The 24,891-nt window shown below is 34.2% G+C and overlaps 3 protein-coding genes across 4 annotated transcripts; 2 read left to right on the forward strand and 1 right to left on the reverse strand.

The window, feature by feature from the left end:
* Positions 1 to 1,199: 1,199 nt before the first annotated feature.
* On the forward strand, positions 1,200 to 13,616 carry LOC129872113 (uncharacterized). Of its 2 annotated transcripts, XM_055946989.1 has the most exons (15): positions 1,203 to 1,424; positions 1,893 to 2,044; positions 2,125 to 2,182; positions 2,282 to 3,791; positions 3,893 to 3,924; positions 5,016 to 5,148; positions 5,468 to 5,565; positions 5,928 to 5,972; positions 6,843 to 6,948; positions 7,815 to 7,941; positions 8,638 to 8,753; positions 9,086 to 9,162; positions 9,440 to 9,574; positions 12,534 to 12,602; positions 13,170 to 13,616. In XM_055946989.1, the coding sequence occupies exons 2-15, from the start codon at positions 1,899 to 1,901 to the stop codon at positions 13,440 to 13,442; spliced, it is 2,925 nt and encodes a 974-aa protein (XP_055802964.1). In that variant the 5' UTR covers positions 1,203 to 1,424; positions 1,893 to 1,898; the 3' UTR covers positions 13,443 to 13,616. The 2 variants fall into 2 exon arrangements, with proteins under 2 accessions (XP_055802965.1, XP_055802964.1); XM_055946990.1 differs by lacking the exons at positions 9,086 to 9,162; positions 9,440 to 9,574; positions 12,534 to 12,602; positions 13,170 to 13,616 and adding an exon at positions 8,874 to 9,072 and having other exon boundaries at positions 1,200 to 1,424.
* A 4,239-nt stretch (positions 13,617 to 17,855) lies between these two features.
* On the forward strand, positions 17,856 to 20,143 carry LOC129874287 (UDP-glycosyltransferase 83A1-like). The gene is made up of 2 exons (XM_055949551.1): positions 17,856 to 18,369; positions 19,194 to 20,143. The coding sequence occupies exons 1-2, from the start codon at positions 17,889 to 17,891 to the stop codon at positions 20,141 to 20,143; spliced, it is 1,431 nt and encodes a 476-aa protein (XP_055805526.1). The 5' UTR covers positions 17,856 to 17,888.
* Positions 20,144 to 23,814: 3,671 nt separating this feature from the next.
* LOC129874216 (uncharacterized) lies at positions 23,815 to 24,422 on the reverse strand. Its single transcript, XM_055949472.1, has one exon. It carries the CDS (start codon positions 24,395 to 24,397, stop codon positions 24,077 to 24,079), a length of 321 nt encoding a protein of 106 aa, XP_055805447.1. The 5' UTR covers positions 24,398 to 24,422; the 3' UTR covers positions 23,815 to 24,076.
* Positions 24,423 to 24,891: the final 469 nt, after the last annotated feature.

The following is a 24,891-nucleotide window of genomic DNA, read 5'->3' on the forward strand; positions in this document are numbered from 1 at the left end:
GTATATACACTATATACAGTGTACATACAGTTCAATATACAGTGTATATATAACTACAATATACAGTGGAATTGTGCTTAAGGCCCAAAACGTAGATGACCCAAGTGTCGAGCCATATTTTCATGTGTTATTTATTGTTTATTTATATTGATTCGGATTGTAATAATTTATTTATTTATGTTATTTATGCTTGCTTAGATATTAATTTTAATTTGTTTTAACTTAATTAGATCTCCCTAAAGATAAACCAATTCATGTTAATTACTCTTTAAATGATTTTCTATCTATACTTAGTCAGTTGATAAACTTTTACTTTCTTTTTATATACATGTATATTATTTTCAATGTTTAAGTTTGATCATTTTTTAAAAATAATTTTAAAGTCTCTATTTCCTTTTAAATTAACATTTTCAAAAGTTAGTCAAATAATTTTTCAAATCGTCGGATAATCGTGCGTTAGCGGTCACTTTGAATGCTTAACACTTTCTCAAAGTGAAAATAAGAACCTCATATCTTTTTCTCTGAATTTTTAAGATTTAAATCTGTTAGAGTCTTTTAAATTAAGTTTTCTTAATTTCTTTAAAAAATTAAGTGACGAATCTTATTTACTAAAATTGATTTTTTCTCTATAAAGTTGAAATTAATTTTAAATCGTCTTTTTTCGACATAACAGCCTTCTACCCTAATACGCGATCTCCACTCCTTTCTATATAAGGTCGTATCCTTGGTGAGATGAGAGTTTTCTTATTCTTCCAAGTATCTCCAAATATATTCAACATCATTCTCAATACCTCTATTTATAGAATTACATTGAGGAACACCAAAGTATGTCATAAACCTCAAGAATGAGAACACTATTACCCACAGAGGCTTGCTCAGTTGGTTAAGCACCTTCACCCACGACCGGTAGGTCCTGGGTTCGAGTCACATTGGAGGGGAAGTGTGGAAACACTATAAATCCTCCAAAACTATTACCCACAGAGGAGGAAATTAAACCTAGAAGTTATACACATCCATTTAACCAAATTATTTATAACATTTCTACGCATAAAAGAGAAAATTAAACCTAGGAGTTATAATCATCCATTTAATCAAATTATTTACAATTTTTTTTTTTTTAAAAGTAAAAAATACTCGTGGCCAAAAGGATTGCAAGTATTGGAGCTTTCTAAGGATGGTTGCGTCTTTCCATGAATGGAGTCAACTTACACTCAATTAAACAATGAGTGGCCTTTCTTTCTCCTACTGAAAAGTGAAAAGTAGAAAAGCTTTTTCTCCTCCATTTTTGTGCTCCGCCGTAGTGCCGTACATTCAGCTCTCCTTCAATATTCATCCATTTAACTTCGCTTCAACTTTCGTGAGATCTGAAAGTTCAATGAGGCTCTTCGTTTGAGACATTTTGAGTATCAAACATCTCCAATCAGGTCTATAAAATGCTTTTCTTTCAATAGCGTCTCTGATTGAGTTCATATCAAATTAGTATTGTTTGTGTGTTCTTATTTTGCTGAGTCACATTGTCCATTTTAGCTGTTTCTTCATGCTATTCTACCCATTTTATGTTCACATTCTTCTTCAGGAGTTCTAATGTTTATGTTCTTCAAAAGTTTTTTTTTTTTGAAGTACTATGTTTATGGAATTTGGAACGAAATGGGACTGAATAGAGTAGAGTGGATACAAAAGAATGAAAGAAATTTAAGATTCACAGCTTGTATATGATCAACAGTCTTTAACATTAATGTCATAATAATTGACTTTAGGATCTTTGAAGAAACATAATTTATCACTTTCATGTTAACAACCCCAACAAGTTTGGGATTGAGCTGTAGTAGATTGGTTGATTGATGTTATGTTTGTGGAATTTGCTCTTTTTTAAATTGGTGATCTCTTGACAGGAAGATATGGGCACAAACATATTATCAGATGCATTATTTGGATCTGTTCAACACAACACTATCATTTCTTCACGCAGATACCATGACCCTATTCGATTTTTTGCTGTTAAGTCGCACTCCACGATCTATAGAAGGCGTTCCGTTGGGAAAAGGTTTGATATTATTACAGTGTACACAGTTTAGAACATTTTGGATGCAAGTAAGGTTAAAGGTGACAGTCTTATTATTTCAGAGTTCTGTTCGCGGATGCCTGCCTCTGCAAACCAAGACATATTGTTTTCTCAAGCATGGTTTACATTTCTATGCCTTCTATCAGTTTTTTTAATTTGTTTTTTAACTGAGCTGGGTGCTGGCGACTACTACGATTGAAACTTCCTTTGTTACATCAGGATGACTCAACTGAAGCTCTCACAGATTTCCTTGATGATGGGGATGGTGATTCATTAGGGGGGAGAAAAGTAGTTGGGATTGATGATAATGAACTGTTGGCAACTAGGAAATCTCTCTCTGAAGTTCAAGTCAGAAATGAAACTATTGAAAAGGAACGCTATCAATTGCTTGAAAAGTTAGCTCGGTCTGAGGCTAAACAGAAGGAGTATTTGGCCACTGTAATGCATAATAAGGATTTGGCCAAATCAGAATTGGAGGCAGCCAAAGCTTTATTTAACCGTAAGCTAGATGAGTCTTTGGAGGAGAAATTTAACTTGGAATCTAAGTTGGTCCTGGCAAAACAAGATGCTGTTGAACTTGCAGTTCAAGTTGAGAAGCTTGCAGAGATTGCTTTTCAGCAGGCAACTTCTCACATACTTGAAGACGCACAATTACGAGTTTCAGCTGCTGAAGCTTCTGCAGCAGAGGCAGCTTTTCAAATTGAAGAACAAATAAGGAGTGCCTCTGAAGGGGCCATAACCTGTGTTCTACAACAGTCTAAAAATGCCATAGAAAAGGCTTTAGCTGTAGCTGAATCAGGTGGCGACCATACAACAAATGCCATGGCTGCATTTTTAGATAATATGGGGCTTGATGAGATCGTATCAGTCCAGTCCAAGAATATCAAGTTAAGCAACACTGTGAATGACTTGGAGTCTCAATTACTCATTTACAGAAATGAGATTGACAGGTTGAAATTAGAGCTAAAGCAAGCACATGAAGAAGCAAAAGCATATGAACTCCGTGCAAATGATGTTGAGAAGTTATTGCTTGAGTTTCAGGAATCAAGCAGAAAAGCAACTCTCCAACAGGAGGAGGAAATAAAATCATCATTAGAGAAAATGAGAAAAGATGCTACAGAGAAAAAGAAGGCAGTTTCAAAGGCATTTAAGCTTGAACTAGAGAGGATGAAGACTGCCATAGAAGCAGCAAAAGAAACAGCACGTTCACAAGATGAGGCATATATGCGAAGATGTGAAGCACTGCAGAGATCTTTAAGAGCAGCTGAAACTGCTTCGAAAACGTGGAGGCAAAGAGCAGAAATGGCTGAGGATTTGTTACTAAGGAAAAGTTCTTCAGAAGAAGGGGATGAGGAAGCTATTTATTGTGTTAATGGTGGAAGAATAGACTTTCTTATGGATGATGATTCACTGAAATGGAAACTTTTAACTGATGGTCCTCGCAGGCCAACACCTGAGTGGATGGCACGGAGGATACGCTCTATCCGTCCCAGGTTTCCACCTAGGAAAACTCATGTATCTGAGGTCATGACATCAGGATTTAAAACTTTGGACTTACCGAAACCCGATGAAGTATGGTCTATTGCCCAAGAAAAGCTAAAGGAAGGAGATGCGCTAGTTGAGCATGTGATTGAGAAAGAAGTTATTGAAAAGAAGAGGAAGGCTTTGGAACGTGCTCTTCAACGGAAGACAGTTAAATGGCAGAGAACTCCGGAAGAAACAAAATTAGGTGCAGCTATTCATGTCAGATGATCTTGCTTTATTTCACTTGTGAATTAGTGTTTTCAAGCAAAATGCTTAATCATGTATAATTTGACTTGTTGCATGCAGAATCAGGGACGGGTACTGGACGAGAGATTGTGGTCAGTATATACCAGCTTTCATTTTGGTTTGTTTTTCTGTATAAGATAAAAGTAATATTATTAATAATAGCAGTACCAAAGGGGTAAAGCAGAAGTACAAAAAGAAGCTGGACATTATACAAATATTATACAATAGCGGACTCAAACAAGCCCAGAAACTCAGTTGTGCTGAATACAGGATTTCCCCTATGCCAAGACTCTGCAAACACTTGTATCTTACATAGGAAATCAGCTCCTTCTTTCCTTCTATATCTCTCTCGCCATACTGTCCAAATGATGCACAAAGTTATCAATTTCCATAGCTATTATAAAGGGCAGCCCGGTGTACTAAAGCTCCCGCTATGCGTGGGGTTCGGGGAAGGGCTGACCACAAGAGTTTATTGTTCGCAGCCTTACCTTGCATTTCTGCCAGAGGCTGTTTCCAAAGCTTGAACCCGTGACCTCTTGGTCACATGACAACAACTTTACCAGTTACAAGGCTCCCCTTCTATTTTCCATAGCTATTATCTTAAAAGAAAATCCTTTAAGAATATTTTACTGTCTTGGGAAAGTTCTATGGAACCACGTTTATTCTTTGCAAACAAACTTATATACTTTGCAAAAAGACCTTTTTTCTATTCTATTCTCGATGAACAAGGAAACTATTATGCACCACATGACTTTTTAATTGCTTTTCTCAATAACCAAAGTCAAACTAAGATGTTCAATTTGGGAGGAAGAAGTTATAAATTTTGTGTTTTAACCGTTAATTATCATTATTATTGTTGTTATTATTGCTTTTATCATCATTATTATTATTATTATTACTGTCATTGTCATCATCATTATAACGACCACTAGCACTACCCCCACCATTTTCATCATCATGAAATGGCTAGAAATTCATTTCAAGGCTTTCAAAACTTCTATGAATCTCTTTTTGCTGTAAATGTTTATCTGAAATTCTCATTCTCTTCCAGTGGCTTCCCTTAGGACACCTGTTTCTTCATTGGCATTACATCACTATCATTACTGTTGCCTCTATATCTTTTTACATGCCAGTCTCTTCTTTTTCAATCCTTAGTAGCTATAAAGCTCTCTTTGATTTGAAGTTCCAAGGTTTCAATTGGGAAAGCTGGAGAAGGCAGTGGTATCTTGAGCTTGCTAATAAAGCTGCTGATTTGTCCCGCTGCGGTATCACATCGGTTTGGTTTCCACCACCAACAGAATCAGTTGCCCCTCAAGGTTTTGACCTCTTTGATCAATTCAGCTTTAGAAGCCAAACGGAAACTGCTAACATATGTTTCTCAATTTATAAATGATTATTCCTAGGTCATCTTGTTAGTTGTTTCGAAAGAGTTGTTAATAATTGAACAATCTTCATAAAAATTGAATGTTATAAATCGGGTGAAAAAAAATGCTTCTTAACCTCCTGAATTAACTACCTTATATAGAAAGATTTGGTTAAATAACTTCATCAAAAAAAGAATTCTTCATTAAAAGATTTGGTTAAATAAAATTCAGGGTGCTTTGTTCTGTTGTAAATAACACTGGATTATTGCAGGTTACATGCCTTCTGATCTTTACAATTTGAATTCTGCTTATGGTTCATTGGAAGAGCTTAAAAGCTGCATAGAAGAGATGCATAACCAAGATCTTCTGGTCTGTATATTAGTGATTGACTTGTTATTCCTGGCATTTTAGTCAAATATTTTGTATTCAGACAGTTACTGTGATCCTTTAATTGAGCATTACATCGTTCTTGTCATGTATTCTTTTTGCACGAAATGAAAGTCAATGCAGCTTGAGAATGCATGTTAATTGCTTGCAGTTATGTTTTAGCTCTCGTTAACTAGTACCATATGTCCGCTCTTGTGCATCAAAATGGAATTTGCTATATTTCTGCTGCTAGTGCATATTATGTAATTTACTACACCAAATTGGTAATTTCTGAATTATGTAGAGGTTATTAAGCTGCTGATAGGGGCGGAACAATGTGGTTTATGTTCTGCTTGTGTTTCCAGGCCTTGGGAGATGTTGTTTTGAACCATCGATGTGCTCACAAACAGGTAAGCAGTTTCTAAACTGCTGTTCTTGTTACCTTATATATCTGAGATTATGTTAGCTTTGTTTGTTTGGAAATAAATCGTTCATGAAGGAAACCTTTCAGCTCTAGAAGCATGTTGTTACTGTCCCCCGATATGGATCTAGTTACGGATCCTACGATCTATTTTGCTGGTTCGTTAAGAGAGAACCTGCAATCTCTTGAGTTAAAGTACTTAAAAACTGAAATGGTTTTCTGTTTAGATTCAATGAGATAAATATAGAGTTTAAATACAATACTAATAAGATAACTACCCCTAGAAACTAGGACATGGATTCCTAATATTGCTGGAATGAGAACTGCAAACTACTACAAGAAATAACTACTACTGGAATGAGAAACTGCAAATAACTACTACAAAGAAATAACTACTGCAAATAAATGCCACCGTAAACCGTTGGGAGACTAAGGAGTGATAAAACGAGTATGAGTTGTTTGGAAGTCACGCTTCGAACACCTTTCCATTTTTCTTGCTGACAGTGATTTAAATATCATTTGACATGACATTGTTAACTGTTAAGTTGGTCCTAGTTCTTCAGTGTATATAGTTTGCTTTTTCTATTACGAAGGTCTTTGTTCTTTAATTGCCTTATGCCTATATCCTCTCTGTAGGTCTGTATGAAAGAACATATTTCTAAATTAACATTGCCATCTCTACCCAATTTTTTGTGGATGTGTAATTCCTCTGCTCCTTGAGATTGTATGTTTTGTATGAAAAAAATATTGAGACTGCTTTGGAGTAGTCAAAGATGAATTAATAGGTGTAATATCCCTATTCACTCAAACTAATGCTGCAAGTCTTGATGGTCTCTCTCACCTGATTGGCTGATTGTAGAGTCCAAATGGTGTTTGGAACATTTTTGGAGGCAAGCTTGCATGGGGACCTGAAGCAATTGTGTGTGATGACCCAAATTTTCAAGGCCATGGAAATCCTTCAAGTGGTATAAATTCTCTCCGTGAAACATATGAGATCTGTTAATTAATATCATGTGCTTTATTTCCAGTTGTGAAAAGGTTTATATTATATATTAGAACATTAAGATATTAGATAGCCCCAATAACGTAAATATCACGTGCTTTATTTCCAGATGTGAAAAAGTTTATATTATATATAAGAACATTAAAATATTAGAGAGCCCCTATAGCTTAGTTTGTGCAATCTTAATTAAAAATTTATGGAGATAAATACTGTCATTGGTGCTCTTTTAATTTGTTTTCATCTTTGCACCATAAGCTTCCAGCCTTCGATATTTCCTTAGTTGTCTATGCAATTGAACAACAGACTATCTTTCTGTCACATATCTTTGTTCAGTGTATGATTAAAGCAACTACCAAAGTTATTTCTGTTAATGGGATCCTGTTTAGCTAAATATTATAAATGCTTGTTGTTCTTTTAAATTGTCTAAATCTTTGTTCATATGCACTACTTATTTTGTGCCTTGAACCATGTGCTTTTTGTCATGTTAAGGACTCGACAAAATATTCTTGTATTGTCACATCTTTTCATTGTATTTTCTTTTCTGAGAACACCAATGTGTATAGCTTCTGCTCATATTTGTTTAGGTATTTGCAAGATAGTAGAGTATGCTTATGACAGTGTAGCATGGTGAAGGCGAGGAATTATCTAGAGTTTAGTTCAGTTTTGGTATATAACTTTTTTGAGTTTCCAGGATACTCTCTAATATTGTTTTTATTCACCTGCATATCAGATTTGATGAGCTTCATAGACTTATGAGAAGAGACTATTAGTGTTTCCTCTTATATGATTTTTCTGGTTACCCCTTCTTTATCTGTGTTTGAAGTGTAGGTGATATATTTCATGCCGCACCAAATATTGATCATTCCCAAGAATTTGTACGACAAGATATAAAAGAGTGGTTAAATTGGCTCCGTAATGATGTTGGTTTTGATGGGTGGCGCCTCGACTTTGTGAGGTGAAGTTGTAATGCTTGTTGGTTTTAATACTATTGAACTTAGTACTTCTGTCTTCCATTTCAAAATACAAGTTCAGGTGTTTGTAAACATATTCACCTTGCATCATGCTGGTTAGAAATTTTGAGAATCAGAAGAGTAAAAACAGAAGTGTTTGGTTGCGATATGTGGTTCTACTGCATCGTCTGCTTGTTCTTTAATCATACTAGCTTTTCCTTTCTGAAGTTTGATAGGGCTAGCTGTTAAATTTTTATCTATTTTTCTACCTGTCTTTCTTCTGTCTCCCTTATATGGATGGTGGAAACTAAATGAAGATAAGGTGGAAACGTGTAGTCATATATTCGATTCCACATGAAGAATTCTTGAAAATAGTATCATATATCTTACATCAAACCTCTTGTAGAGCTATTTTTCATCTTAATTTTGATCTCCATTGTAATTCATTATCCTTTAGTTATCGCCTAAGAACTAATGTTGTGGCCAGAATGAAAATGTAAGGGCCACTTTGAATGAGATGTTAGGAGGAAACTGACATGACATCGTTATTAATGAATTCCTGGAGTATTTAACTTCAATTTCAGTAGATACTCTGTGATATTTAAAAGCTGGATGATCTACCCATTTTTTGGAATCTTTCTGCTCTGTAAGTCTACTTTTTGTTATTTGTAGTAATACAGGCTCTTCTTTGTTGTCCACAGGGGCTTCTCAGGAGCATATGTGAAAGAATATATAGAAGCATCAAATCCGGCATTTTCTATTGGCGAGTATTGGGATAGTCTTGCATATGAAGGTGGAAACTTGTGTTACAACCAAGGTGAGATTCATTTAGATGTAGCCGTAGATTTGACTATTTGTTCAGAAATACTTTGACAAGTGTGGTGCACAGGGCTTAGGTTATGTAACTGACTTCTTCATTTTCTGCAAATTCTTTTAGTTGGTGTTTTGAAATCTGTTTGAGCAAGTAACCAAAGGTGGTTTTACTTCAGCTATGTGTGCTATCCACTGTTCATTGTTTGTCCTGTTAAGGCGTGTCAATGTCCTTAAGCATTGAGGGGCGCAACTTGAAATTTCATATCGTACTCCCACTATGTTGAGCGTCCACCAGTCCCTTATGATAGTAGATTTGTGTTGTTCTGATGCATCCAGATGCCCATCGCCAACGCATAGTTAATTGGATCAATGCTACTGGTGGGAGCTCTTCAGCATTTGATGTCACAACAAAGGTACTTCTATTAGAACATCTTTTGTTTGTAGATTTCCATATCATACTCCAAGACCATGAATTATCCCACTGACCTGGGAAACTATAGTCCCATGTAATCTATTGTCCCACATAATTTACTCATTAATAAAGCTACCTTTAATAATTAATTCATGCTAAGGTATCTATAGGTTAATATTTTCATTCTCCTGATTTAGATTTAAATTGCTTCTTCATGTTAGTGTAGAGAGGTTTTAATGACCTTTTCAGCTTGTTGGTGAATGATATTTTTCTGGCAGGGTATACTGCATTCCGCTTTGCATAACCAATATTGGAGGTTAATTGATCCTCAAGGCAAACCAACAGGAGTGATGGGATGGTGGCCCTCACGTGCTGTCACATTTTTGGAGAATCATGATACTGGATCCACACAGGTCCTCTCTCTTTCTTGCTCTAATAAGCACACACAAACATACAGATATACATGCCTACTTGTTCTCTCACTCATTCAGTGAGACCTGCTCCACATTAAATGCACAGCCATGGAGGTTAAACTTAATCATGTTGACATTCACCTATATAAACCTTTGTTCAGAGTTTTTGGCTCAAAATATTCTTTATATTTGACCAAAAGATAAAGTAGATTCCTCTACTATGCCTTCTACTTTCAAAAAGCTTAACAAGTTTGGTCCCAAATTATACTGTCATTTTCGGATAGAGACAGTCGTGCGAGCAGCACATGTACGCACTCTGCTTCTTCTGCTTTGGTTTCTTCTCTTTCCATCTCGGCTCGCAGAATAGAAATAGAAATCAACTTCTGCAGCTTTTCCCGCCATTCTTCTTCACTGTCAGTGCGATTCAACTGTTCCAACAACAAATCAATTTCCTGTAGCCTGTATATTGAGGGATGAAGCCAAAGGTTCAGGATAGCCATAAGTGGGATCTCCATATTCCATCGGAAAGCAACTTAAGACCTCATACAAACCAAGTTAATATAAACTCGTCTTTCTCAGCCCTCCATAATTTGAGCACTTCTGTTTCTGGAGAAGGGAAATTTCTTGTTTTGAGATTTTCGGTTAAATAACTGTTGAAACTTGAAACCATGCTAGGTTCAGACTGGCCCAAAGAAACAAATACACAAATAAATTGCCCAAAGTCTGAAACTTTAGATAATAGAGCGGAACTAATACTATTTCTTTCTTCGTTAGCCTTGGTCAGAATCCTCCGATTGTTGCAAACAACCGGGGTGATGATCTCAGGAAGTATGTGAAATAGGAGGAGCTGAAAGACATCGAGAGCAAACACCTTAGGAATCCAAAAGTTCTGGACTTGCGTCATGAAAGTGAATCAAGCCTTACAAAGCCAGACTGTTCCATGTCAGTACATGTATAGGATCCACCTTCATGTGTCAATAGCTCCAATGTGAACAATTCCCTCAGAAATTTAGCCTCATAAAATGACTTTTCTGAAACCTTGGGGTTCCCAGAGGCATGTGTAATGTTTCTCACTGGGGAAAAGGAGCATGAGGATAGGACAGGCAGAAGTTCTCCTAGAAAAGGGGAAAGGAGAACGTTCACATGAGGTGCACATGACAGTTCTATTAAAGTTTGACTGAATGTTAAGGTCTGTGCAAAAAGAATTAAATTTTTGCAGATGGAGATGTTATCTGTTGATTATAATCTTAAGGGAACCACTCAATCGTTTGGCCAACTTGAGGAATGTTTCCTGTAAAATTTGGCTAAGTTTATGGAACACCAAAAATCTTGGGGTATTCTGTAATGTATGTTACAAATACATATTCTGTTAATACTGTTTTAGATTTTCATATCTGATCCATAAGCTCTCGATATGCAGTTTTATACTTGCATTTGTTGTTGGAAATCTAATAAACAGAGTAATGAAGCATGAGATTCAGGCTTTACTTTGAGAGATTTAAAATTCTGAACTTTAAGCTCACCAAGTGATAATGTTTAGTCTATGATGTTGCATACCAAAACAAAACTTGGCGTAAGGATCTATTGAGCATAGATCAAAGTTAGTACCCTAGCTAAGCAAGACATGTATTAGGGAAATGCTAGCCAGCATTTAATGCTGACCTAATTACAGTCTTATATCTTGGCCTAAATCATTTGATACTCGTCACAATATCTTAATCTGAATTATTTTTCCATCTCTCTCTTCTCACCCCCCCCCCCTCTCCCCCCCGCACACACACATGCACACAAACATACACAACCTACTGTGTCCCTCAAATATAGTGGTGGATCTAAGGGTAAGTGTTATTTTTTATTTTTTATTTTTTTAGTTGTTGAATTCCTTGATGTAAGAAAAACGACTAGTGTAGCGGCAAGGTGATTCAGAAATTGCTTTAGGTTGCAAGTTCCTCCAAGTGTGACTTTCTTGTGTTCTTTGATCTCCTTGTTAGAACTTCTGGATCCGCCGCCATTGCTCACATACACTCCCATGTTTTACTTGCTAATTTTCGAATTCATTGTCCTACTTTTGATGTGTGTGCCTTCTATCCAAGAAATGGATCTTGGACCTAACTCAACTCCAAAAGCTAGCTCAAGAGGTGAGATTGTCCAAGCTATGTAAAGAGACCGCACCTCCCTTTTACCACTGATGTGGGACCTCCCCCCCCCCCCCCCCACACACACACAGAGGATGGCGGGATGGACATCTGGAGCATGAATGTCCAATTTTAGTTAGGGGATCCAACATCGAGAAATGAGAATTGGGATGGGTCCATGAGTCATGCTATGATACCATGTTAAGAAATTGATCTTAGGCCAAACTCAACCCCAAAAGCGAGCTCACGGGGTGAGGATTGTCCAAGCAAAATAAAGAGACCACCCATCCCTTTTACCATCGATGTGGGACTCGTCATACCTTGAAAGCAGAATAATTCCACACAGGTTTCTTTCTTTGTGATTGGGGCCCAATGAAACTGTTAAACTTGAATTTTTCACATACAATTTCAGTGGTAGAGGTCAATTATCAGAGTTAAGTTTGCAGAGTACGTAATGATCCTTTTCAGTTGCTCTATTGTACATTAGGTATCTGAAGTGTCTTTAGCAAATTTCATTGTTATATCTGAGCTTTAACTTTTTTTTTTCTAAATGACTTTAATTTTTAGTTGCAATGCACTATTTAGAGATGGGCTTAAATGGACAGTGAGAATTCATATAGCCGACTTCAACTTCCTTTGAGGAGTGGTTGTTGTTTGTATGCACTCTTTTATAGTAATATTTATCTGCTTTGTGAGCTGTAAAGTAATTTGCTTTCATGCATTTACTCACTGATTGCTACAAGTTGGATGATCTAATTCTGATTCTGACATGTTAATACCAAATATCTTATCATGCAATAACAAATAATATTCCTTTCTTTCAGGGCCACTGGCCATTTCCTCGGGACAAGCTTACACAAGGATATGCATACATTTTAACCCACCCTGGAACGGTAATCTTTGTTTTCTTTGATTTTTGTGGTAGATCCTAGAAGTAGGAGAAGAGAAAAATTCGTTCTCCAAAGTAAATTGAGTGGCTAAAGCTCTCTTGTTTTTCCTGTTACCAAATAAACTTCAGTTATCTTTCACCCTTGTCATGCTTTAGTAGCTTTTAAATTAGGAAGGGCCTGGTGAGATCCAAACTGAGTACATAAGTGGGCTAGCAGAATTGTGGACTCTAGATTTTCATTACGAATTGAGAAGCATCGTGTATTTAAACATACTTTGACTTACAGCAATCTATAGTCTGTTGTTTATCCACACACCCGCACCCACACACATTGTCTGTATATACACCCGCACAAAGAGCTCTTAAACTTATGTTCTGTTTCTATAACCTAGTCTTACTAGCTCTTACCTCTCTGCCAATTTTTGTTACTTTATGTATGTATGTATGCATGCATACATGCTCACAAGATTAAAGCATAGCGATATATAATCCCAATATAGGTGGTTATATGAACCCTCAATCTTGAGTTCGAGCTCAAAAGATATCCTGAATCTTATTCATTTGTTTGCAGCCTGTAATATTTTATGATCATTTCTATGATTTTGGAATTCGTGATGTCATAAATGAGTTAATTGAGGCGCGGAGGCGAGCTGGAATCCATTGCCGTAGCCCCTTAAAGATATATCATGCAAACGGTGATGGTTACGTTGCACAGATTGGAGATACCCTTGTGATGAAACTTGGTCATTTGGACTGGAATCCTTCCAAAGAAGTTCATTTGGATGGGACCTGGCAGAAATTTGTTGATAAAGGACAAGAATATCAAATATGGCTGAGGCAATAATACTACATAATTCTAGACTTGCATGTTCTTATTGGAATTCTGTCCATATAATTGCTGTTATGTTGTAACTATAATACATTATACCTCATATCAGAGATTTTGAACTCCTGCATCAGTCGATAAGAATCTGTCTATCTATCTATATCTATATCTATATTTATATTATCTTAAAAGTATGAACTCTCTAAATTAAATGTTAAATTACTATAATACCCCAAATTAAAAGTACCCCTAACTTGAATATTAAGTTACTATAATACCCCTGACAAAACACTCACACTTTGAACAGACACCAACCTCAAGTTAATCCCGAACTGATGCACCTTATGGCTTTACAAAGTGATGTAGCACTTCAGAGTTCAGATGCTTAACTTGCCCAGCGAAAAGTTGCCACCTTTTAGTCGTGGATAACAAATTCTATCTAATGTGTGTTATTATTAAGCCAAAACCATCCTACAAATTCTCCTCTAGCTTCAACAATATGGTTCATTAGGCAGTTAGCCAAAGCATATTCTATATGGTTTTCCTACCGTATCGGAAACAGGAAATTTATTTTTGATATTACAGTTTTGGTGGAATCTCTTTAGCAGTATTAGTTGGGGTGGCTGTTGAACATAACCTCTTTGTATTGTCGGACCAAGAGTTTAGATTCATGCATTTCACAGAGTATTATGGTACTGTCATAAAAAGTATTTTGCTCTTCGGGGATTACAAGCAGGAGCACATAGTGAATCTGTCGGTAAAATATTACATGGTATATATAAAGTTTTTTTTTTAATAATTATTTTGTATGTATACATAGATTTTGAATTCCCTGAACATAAGAAAACCCTTAGTGAAAATTCTAGACCAATTACAAGTCGAGTATAAAGAATATGATATAATATTAATGTAATTTAAGAATTGAAGATGAATTCTCTTAGAGTTCAACGAAAACAATGTCTGGAGCCTCTTTTCACGGAATGTATCTCAATTTAAAATCAGATTCATGTTTTATTTAAATGAAACGGTGCTACCGATTCAATCCCGCGGGGAGAACGGTCATGCAATATCTTGGATTTTTGGAATATCAAAAAACTGAAGAAACAAAAAAGTGTCAACTTCTATCGTGAATTCACTACTTTCACTATGAAGATGACGTCAAAGTGCAGTGAATTCATGATAGAAAGCGGCCAAAAAATGACGATCCACTTTTTTATCTTTATTCCTTGTGATCTTTGTAGAATATATTTTCATAAGTGATAGGATAAATCGTCATGTTGAGATGATTTCGAAATGAAAGGAAATATTTGTTACGTTTAGGAATGAGTTAGTTAATGTTATAGTTAACTTAATTGGTTCATTGCTAAATTGAAATTCATTAGTTGGTACTCTTATATATTGCCCTAATTTGTGTGACACTATCCATGTATTGAGATTCAATTTCAATAATTTGAAAAACAAAATTAGATTATATCAGTTTAATTTTTTAAAATTAAAATTTGAATATTCAAAAATTATATAAAAATCTAAATTGTAGTTCTTTTCATGTAAAAACGGTTTCTTCTTCTTTCACTCTCTCAGTATGAGTTAATTTATGATAGCTCTATGACTCATAAAATTGAAATCTCCAAATTATCTTGGTTGGAGGACACAAATAACATAGTTAACACATGTAGAAAATTGGTGACATTTTTTTAGAAGAAACTGCCATTAAAGATTGTGGTAAACAAAAAAAGAAAAAGAAAATGTCAATCAAAAATTTATATAATGAAAACAAAAGACGTTCGGATTATAAGTTGGCTTACTGAAACTAGGAGTAAAGCGTCATTGTTCCTTATTATTGGCTGCACTTTGGCTGAACAAATTTGAGAGTCTAAAGGATAATTACCTACAAAGATAAGGAATTTCAATTGAAGCAATAAATTTAGAGTTGGATGGGATCAAAATCTATAGATGAATATTTTAAACAATTCAAGAAAATTTGTGATATATATATAATAGATTAGTTTTAATATAATAAACTACACATCCAACAAAAATAATACATCAGCATTGTGCTTTTTAACCTATATAATTCATTTTTATCTATATAATTCATCTTTTTTGTTTCGTGAGACCCTTATCCAAGGTCTTCCTTTTCAGTTGGTAGTTAATATAGTGAAGTGTTTATCACTATTGTATTATTTGATTCATGCTTTAGTTTGACTTGATGAAAAAAACTCTTAGAATTTTGATTGGTTTGGAGAAATTGTCGCTAAGAACTCAAATAATTATCTCCTATACTGATTCTATATATTTCTTTTTTCCATCTATATTTTTATGATTAAAGTCTTAAGAAAGATATATATGTTGTATTTTTTCTTCTCTATTTTTTCGTGTTTCCTCTCTATTAGACTTATTTAATTTAATTTTTTTTTTATAAATTTCTTATTATTGTAAGTTTTTTATATGGTCTCAAATTAGTCATTTCTGACCTCATTCGAAGTTTTCCAACTACTAACCAAAGTTCAAACTACACATGTTTTTATTGAATTTTAATTGTTCTAATAGATTTATAAAAATTTACATGGGATACACGTGCAACACACGTGTCCAGAAACTAGTACTATATTAAAAACATGAAGATCCATTTAAGAGGAAGCTTCAAAATGAGTCTATTTGATTATATTCTATACATATCCCAATTCATTTAATATCCTTTTGACGTCATTGACCTAACAAATATCGTTGGTGATTTCTAGTCTATGTCTAAACGGGGTGGATTGATGACCAACTTACGCAAGTGTTAAAAAAAGGAGAATCAAGTGCATCAGTCCATCTATTTGAACCCACCTAGAGATAGAATAACAAGTTAATTATTTGTGGTACACAATTTTGTTTTTGATATGTCAGCTGGGACATTTTATTTGGATCCTTTCTCTTTGTTTATGAATGGTAAAGCTATCGTTACTTTGTTTGGACTTCAACCCCACTATTAAATTAGCCCTAAATAAGACGAACTTGACTATTAAATAGTGAAAAATTATTGTAGTTTGGTGTAGCAGAAGTGATATAGCATTCCTCAACTTCAATGTCACACACAAAACATCAAAGTTGATAATTATTGGATTTAACTTATATGATATGACATACTATATGATAATTATTAATAGTACTCACCTATTGTGTTATTCTTCAATTTTAATATTACATGTTGTTTTTTTATTTCAGTTATCATGTCATTTGTGTTGCTATACTATTCTCTTCATTTTTATTTTTGCTTTACACATTGTTTGATAGGCTTTACTTGAGTTTAGAGTCTATTGAAAACAATGTCTCTAACCTCACAAGGTAGGGATAAAGCTGTGTACACACCACCCTCTTCATTCCTCATTTGTAAAATTAGACTGAATTTATTATAACTTACATCATATAACAATGCAACTCGTAAAGATTTTCACTATTAGTGTGGCTTACCTTATGATAATAATGGGTTAATTAAACATTTCATTAGGTTATCAATTTCAGCATAAATATTTTTTTCTTATAATTTTGTACTTTATAGACCTGAGAGCTTAAATTATTTTAAATGTCAAGTGCTTAAAATGCGGACTCACAATAATTCTAGGGAAAGAGTCCAATTTTACCCCTAAATTTTGCGAAATGGTCAAAATTTGTCTTTGTTAATAGTTGGACCAATTTTGTGAGTTGTAATAATAGGGGTATATTAAACGTCAAGTTCTTAAAATGTGGACTCACAATAATTCTAGGGAAAGAGTCCAATTTTACCCCTAAATTTTGCGAAATGGTCAAAATTTGGCTTTGTTAATAGTTGGACCAATTTTGTGAGTTGTAACTTGTAACAATAGGGGTATATTAAACGTCAAGTTCTTAAAATGTGGACTCACAATAATTCTAGGGAAAGAGTCCAATTTTACCCCTAAATTTTGCGAAATGGTCAAAATTTGGCTTTGTTAATAGTTGAACCAATTTTGTGAATTGTAACAATAGGGGTATATTTGGCCCTGACTATTAACGAAGGGTAAAATTGGACCATTTTACTACGTTTAGGGGCAAATTTGAACCGTTTTCCATAGTGCTATGTGAGAGGGGGAAAGGTGGACGATAATGAGAGATCTCACCAAGTGAGTTAGCCCTCAACCCCTACATGTCACTTGAAGTCACAATATCCTTGTATGACCATATAAATAGGGGTATATTTGGCCCTGACTATTAACGAAGGGCAAAATTGGACCATTTTACTACGTTTAGGGGCAAATTTGAACCGTTTTCCATAGTGCTATGTGAGAGGGGGAAAGGTGGACGATAATGAGAGAGCTCACCAAGTGAGTTAGCCCTCAACCCCTACACGTCACTTGAACTCACAATATCCTTGTATGACCATATAAATTTACAACTCTCTCCACCAAAATGTACACCTAGCAAGTTAGTTATCATTTGAACATCAAAGATCAAGAAACAAGAATGGGCAAACTACACATTTTGGTGATACCATATCCAGTACAAGGCCATGTTATTCCCTTAATGGAGCTAGCTCAATCCTTAGCCAAATATGGCTTCAAAATCACTTTTGTCAACACAAAGTCCACACACAAGAGTATTCTAAATTCTTTATCAGGAAAAAATAGTTTGCATGATCAGATTCACCTGATTTCAGTTTTAGATGAATCTGAATCAGGGGAAGATAAGAATGTGCCAGGTAAATTCTCTGAAGCAATCTTTAAAATCATGCCTGGAAAAATTGAGAAGCTAATTCAAGAAAATTATGTATCTGAGGATGAAAGGATCACTTGTATTATTGCTGATCAGAGCCTTGGATGGGCTCTAGAACTTGCAGATAAAATGGGAATTAAGAGAGCAGCCTTCATAACTGCTGCAGCTGCTAATCTTATACTTGGATTTAACATTCCAAAATTGATTGATGATGGCATAATTGAAAATGATGGTAAGTATTTTCTACTAATTTATGTTTTTATGTTTGGAATAAGCCATGTTACTGACTTGTATAAAGATTTTTTTACAATATCAGTGTAGTTTAGCATGAGATAAGTTGTATTACGCCTTCCTGAAGCTTCATGGAAGGGCGACTTGAGGGAAAACAACTGACTCCCTTGTGATTACTTTTCCCAACTGATCGAATTCAGTACCCTAGACTAGATTGTCAGTGCCGTAATGATGGGCTTTCGGTTGGGGAAAAGCAATCACATAAAAGTTGGTTGCTTTGCCTACTATCGCCCTTTCAGGACACTTTAGAAAGGCACTACAAGGATGTCAAATGAGCAGGTTGAACTGAATTTGGGCAAGTCAAAATGTGATAAGTTAATAAATAAGTGGGTTATTGCCCCGGCCCAAAAGTTAGTAGTGGGCTAAAATACGGGTCATAACCCAACCTGCTCAATTCTTACGAAGTTTTAACTGCTTTATTTGTTCTTTTATAATTTTTAGGAGTTAATAAAACTATTTTTTTTATTATGGCTCTATATAAAATATAAAAAAAAGAAATCTTTTTGACAAGATTTCTCATGGGTATCAGCCTAATTTTAATGGACTGAGATGGATTGACCTAATAAATGAGCAGGTCAATAACCCGCTCAAACTTGAACGAAATGGAAAATAGGCTAATTTTGCGACCTCTACACCTAGCCTATATGAAGTTACTATTTTTACTAGGTTAACCATTAATACGTATCATAGAGATTTACTCATATCATTAGTGCATAAAACGTAAACTCTGTATCCACAAGTGAAAATTTTAACCTATAATTCCAGGGACTCCAGCTCTAAAGGATCATACTTTTCAGTTTGAACCAACTATGCCAATCATGAACACATCAGATTTACTTTGGACAAGCATGGGGAATTCAAAAATGCAGAAAATCATTTTTGACATGTTGGTTCACAACAACAAATCTGTGAAATCAGCAGATTGGCTGATTTGCAACTCAACATATGACCTTGAACCAGGAGCCTTCAAATTAGCACCAGAGATTGTGCCTATAGGTCCACTTTTGTCAAACAATTGTCTCGAACCGAGCACGTTTCCTCCAGAAGCAGAACCCCGTATTCCTTCTAAAGAATCTCCTAATTCACTGGTCGGATCCTTCTGGCCCGAGGACTCAACTTGCCTAAACTGGCTTGATCAGCAACCATTATGCTCAGTTGTGTATGTAGCCTTTGGGAGCTTCACAATATTCAATGAAGCTCAATTTCAAGAATTGGCATTGGGGCTTGAACTAGCAAACAAACCATTCTTATGGGTTGTGAGAACTAATTCTCTAGATGCTAAAACTGATATTTTCTTGAAAATTTTTGTAAACAGAATAGGGAGTCAAAAGGGGAAAATAGTGAGTTGGGCACCACAACAAAAGGTTTTAAGTCATCCTAGTATAGGTTGTTTTGTTAGCCATTGTGGTTGGAATTCAACAATAGAAGCAATAAGCAATGGGGTTCCAATCTTGTGTTGGCCTTATTTTGCTGACCAATTTGTGAACCAAAGTTACATTTGTGATATATGGAAGGTTGGATTAAGACTAAAGAAAGGGGAAACTGGGATCATTAGTTGCGAGGAAATTAAGGATAAAGTGGAACAATTGCTAGGAAATGATGCATTCAAGAAAAGAGCTTTGAAACTCAGGGAAATGACTATGAACACAGTGAAAGAAGGTGGTAGGTCTCACCAGAATTTCATAAATTTCATTGAATGGATTAAAACATCATAAATTCATGTATTTTTATGTTGTAGTAGTGTTTTTTTTTAATCATTTTGTTACAAAGTGTGTTCTGTTTTTGTAATTTGTTTCTCATTTTGTAAACTCCTTTGTCCAAAATAGTGTCAGAACCAATGATGTTAGCACCTCTCTTGGACCACAGGAGGCAATAAAAGGTAAAAGATTATTCTCTTAAAAGTTTTTGAAGTACTTGTCATCATTTGAGATATAATTGAGAAAGAGTCATTTTTAAGACGAAAAAAAAGATGAGCAAAAATACAACTAGCTAGAGCATGGAATAACTTCAGCATATGATGTTGGAGTTGGAAACTTTTACAAGTGAAACTCCAGCAAAATGTGCCGGAGTTATAAAAGTTCCTTGAGATACAAATGCATTTCAAAATTCCATGAATTTTTCATCTAGAAAATTTTCATGGAGTTTGAATAGGTAGTTGAATTAATGTGAAAACGATTATTTCACTCATGTTTTTAAGTCAAAATAGCTTTTAAGCACTATGTCATGAGTTCGAACAAGCCTTGCAATAAAAAGAAATCTATAAGTGAAAATGCAGTTTCCATCAAATTTTATCTATACTGTTCTTGAGTTGTAATAGTTAATTTCTTGGAATGGTTCCAAAAGAAAATTTTGATTACTTTCTTAGTTGCTTGTAGTAGGTATGTTTAATGTTTGTAAGAGACTTCATTGACGAAGTAGAGTCATTGAAGAGATCAGAGTTCAGAGGGTAGAAGTTGGGATTATTGGGAATAGTTCCTTAGGTGTTATAAGGGCGATTCTAAACCTTAAGTTGCTCGAGTTTAATAGAGGATTCGGGAAAATCCTTCATAGGTGGATCAATATGGTTTTAACCTCCCTTAACCAAGAATTTTCCACGCTAAAATACTTGTGATAATTTAACGCAATTTATCTTCTTGTGTAGTAGTTGCTCAAAAAATACGATTCTTTGCGTGCTGGTCACATCCAAACTACTCCTAAAAGATATTCACCAAATCAATCATGTTCTTTGGGATTACTTGTAAGTTATAATGTTGGGAAAATGCTTTACTAGTCCAGTTCATGCACCAGGTTAATTAAGGTTGCTCAACTGACCTTTAATTCTAGAAAGATAATTAAAAGGTCAATTTGTGTGAAAGATAATCCTTCTGCTTTAATTTCTGTTTCACTTATTACTTACCTATTTAATTTGGGGCCTCACATTATATTAAGACAAATAAAGCAACAGATGTTAAGAGGAAAGAACTAATATTTCTGTCTCCATTTATAACTTTACAATTAGTCCTCACTTTATTATTGTTCCAATAATTGTCTGAATAACACTGATCACCTTTAAGAATTTAACCTAATACTTTTTCATATAATCTTTTGAATGTTGATGTGTTATATACTTTAGTCAATGGACGCACTGTAGATTAAATGAACATGTTGAAATTATATCAAACGGAAAATTAAAGAGAGAAGTATCGAAAACACTTTTAAATTTGACGTGAAGTTTCATCTTCGAATTATTGACAGTCTAAAAAAAAAACCCTTTTACTTGAATAATTGAACTTAAATACATTTCAGACTTGCAACATAAGTGAAATACACCCCAAAATTTTTGTCAACTTTAGGGTTATTTTCAATACTTCTCTCGATTTTTTTTAAGTGCTTCATGCTCCTACAAGAGTTTGAAATCACTTGATATGTCATGTTAAGATCGGGGGTGTATTTAAGTTTGATTAGTCAAGTAGAGCGGTGTTTGTAAGCTTGTCAATAGTTCAAAAATGAAACTAATAATTTGCGTTAAGTTTAGGGGGGTGTTCAATACTTTATCGCAAAATTAAATTATCACAATGGAAATATTAAATGGTTATAAATATACATTCATTCATTGTTGTTCAATTGTGTTTCTCTAAATATCACGTAATGATGGGTGTGTTTGGTGTTGAGAAAAATATTTTTTAATTTTTCCATATTCTCTTAGTTAAAGTTTTTGAAAAATATTTTATGGAAAATAGATTCTTTAAAAATGAGGAAAATGATTTTCTTAGTGAAAGTAAGAAAAATAAATTCAACAAGTGATATTCCACATTGATTATATTTCCACCCTCCAACACACCTCATCTTCAGTTCCACCATATAATCCAACCCCAAAAAATATTTTTGAGAAAAACATTTTTTTTCAAACCTAATACACCCCTAATGCCGATTATTTTGTTTCTGACATAAAATAGAGCAAGGAAATTGGAAAGTCATTTAGTTGAGTTAAGTACTTGACCAGCCATCAAAATCACTCAATTTTATTTTGTCTTTCAAATCATCTAACTTTATCTAATTACCTAATTCCATGATCATTCAACTTTATCTAGTTAGTTTAGCCGGAAATAATTTTCAGCACCTATTTAATGACGGGACAATACTAAACTTTTAGAAGAAATATTTTAGAACATTAAAATCAATATTTTGATTTATTGAGGATCCGATCCGCATAAAATGAGTTGCCTATATAAGATATGCCCTTAACAACATTTAATTAAAAAATAATGATGGTTAGATGTTATTAAGAGCATCTAGAAATTGAAAAATCATCGTATTTATTTTAGTTAAATACTTCAATATTATCGTGAAATTTTGTATAAGTGGGTCGATTCAAGTGTTGGATCAATTTTATGGTGAATTGGATTCTTAATATATCTAAGTATTGATTTTAATTTTTTAAATATTTTTTACAGTTGGTCATGCCAGTAATGATGTGGGTAATGCAACAGGGAAGGTTATAAGCCTGTAAATTTGGTAGCAAGAAGGTCTTCATTGTGTGCTGGAATCATGTTCTGGTAAGTCAAATTGTTAAATACAATATCAAATCGAATTGTCCCATAAACACCTCTAACTATATATTGAATGACCATTCAAATATTTGACTTTCAAATTACAAAGTGAGTGACCATTTCAAATATTCGACTCCATTAATGTCACAGGTACATGGTGCACATGTGGCAATTAGTAGTGGTCACAGCCGTCCATAACAAAGCATGTGACACCATAACATCAAACGCCAATACCTACCTGTCTATTCTCCTCTCAAATCTCATGTGAGTAAACTCTGATTGTCAGATATAACATTCAGTTATCTCACTTGCAACACCAATTTTGCTACTCACCCCGCTCCCAGTTACTCAGCTGCATGATAGATTGTTCAATTGAATTTTGTTCGAACGTCTAGATAATTATATTTAGTGGCGGAGCCACCTTATAGTTACGAGGTTGATTTTTGATATAAAATTATATTATTTATATATAATTAAAATAATTTTTTATATATATATAATAAATATCGAATCTATTTCAACTAGTTCGTGTGTCTACTTCTTTCGATTTTAAATTCCTTAATCAAAATCCTAACTCTGCTATTGATTATATTATTGAACTTTCTCTAAATGAGGAAAGCTCCTACTGTAATGGCATGAGAGTCTTAAAACTGCTTGCTTATATATTCAATATCTCTTTGCATCAATTTTGTTGACAGCTAAGTTTCACCCTGTTGTTGTTCGAAAGTTGCCAGCGTAGTGACTATATAACAGTATAGTTTCTTTTTGGGTCTACACATTACTTAAAAATTATTAAATAAAAAAAAAAGTAAGAAATTCGAAACACTTATTTTTTATTTTTCTTCCTACCAAACATATCCTAAAATTAAACGGTCCAAGCATGAAAAGAAATAATGAAAATAATTTTTTAACCATAAAATATATAATTCATCTCTTATCTAGAATGAATCATCATTACCCCTTCCCATTAGGGACATTACAGAAATATACGCTAAAACTCAAAAAAAATTCAAAAAAATGTAAAATTCTAATATATCATGAGAACCTAACTAAAAAGAAAAAAATAATTAAAAAAGAAGAAGAAGAAGGGGAGAAATGTTTAATTAGGAAATAAACGTACTATACAGCATTAAGTTGGGACTGAGCAGAGGCCGCATCGTCATAAAAATCGAGAAGCTTCTGTAAAACGAAGATTTGAGTTCTGAGAAGAACAATATAATCAGCTGTTTCTTCGAATAACTGATCTGCTTTTAATTCACCATTGTTGACTGGGAGAAGTTGCTTCAGAGCCTCCAATTTTTCAGAAATTGAACTGTAATTATCACCATCATCGCTAGAAAAGCTATCTACTCCATTTTTTGGTCGTTTCTCATTGCCTGATTTTGATCTTCTTTCTCTTCTCATCCGTAAGCTACTCGAATTTTTTGGCCGTGAACCCATTTGCTGCGGTGAACAATGGAGTTTCTGTCCAATTAAATCGCTACTTATAGCGAAAGAGAGAGATGACCAGTTATGGGATTTGCCATTTGTTTCTGCATTAATTACAATACTGACACCACAAGTGTTCCATTAAATAATTACTATGACCAGAAGAATTTCAACTTATAGTAGTACTTAATTTACTCTAAATTTTATAGTGTTAAAAATTATATATATATATATATATATATATATATATATATATATATATATATATTTATTTATTTTTTTTTTTAAAAAAAATTATAAAAATTTCTTAAAATTTATTGATTTTGAATACATTATTGAACTTTCGGATATATTACTGAATTTTCGGAACATAAGCGGACATCTGAATACATAGGAGAGGGATGCATTCGAGAGGAAAATAATGTATTAGAGAAGGGATATAAATGTATTAGCAAGGAGATAGAACAGCTGGATACATAGGGGATGGATGTATCCGAGAGGGAAGA

This window comes from Solanum dulcamara, chromosome 11 (genome assembly GCF_947179165.1).
Source record: "Solanum dulcamara chromosome 11, daSolDulc1.2, whole genome shotgun sequence".
NCBI lineage: Eukaryota > Viridiplantae > Streptophyta > Magnoliopsida > Solanales > Solanaceae > Solanum > Solanum dulcamara.

Coding starts and splice junctions, on each gene's coding strand:
- LOC129872113 (XM_055946989.1), top strand. CDS start 1,899: ATGGGCACAAACATATTATCAGATGCATTATTTGGATCTGTTCAACAC. Junction 5,149..5,467: donor AGAATCAGTTGCCCCTCAAG/GTTTTGACCTCT, acceptor GGATTATTGCAG/GTTACATGCCTTCTGATCTT. Junction 8,754..9,085: donor AAACTTGTGTTACAACCAAG/GTGAGATTCATT, acceptor TGATGCATCCAG/ATGCCCATCGCCAACGCATA.
- LOC129874287 (XM_055949551.1), top strand. CDS start 17,889: ATGGGCAAACTACACATTTTGGTGATACCATATCCAGTACAAGGCCAT. Junction 18,370..19,193: donor TGGCATAATTGAAAATGATG/GTAAGTATTTTC, acceptor CTATAATTCCAG/GGACTCCAGCTCTAAAGGAT.
- LOC129874216 (XM_055949472.1), bottom strand. CDS start 24,397: ATGGGTTCACGGCCAAAAAATTCGAGTAGCTTACGGATGAGAAGAGAA.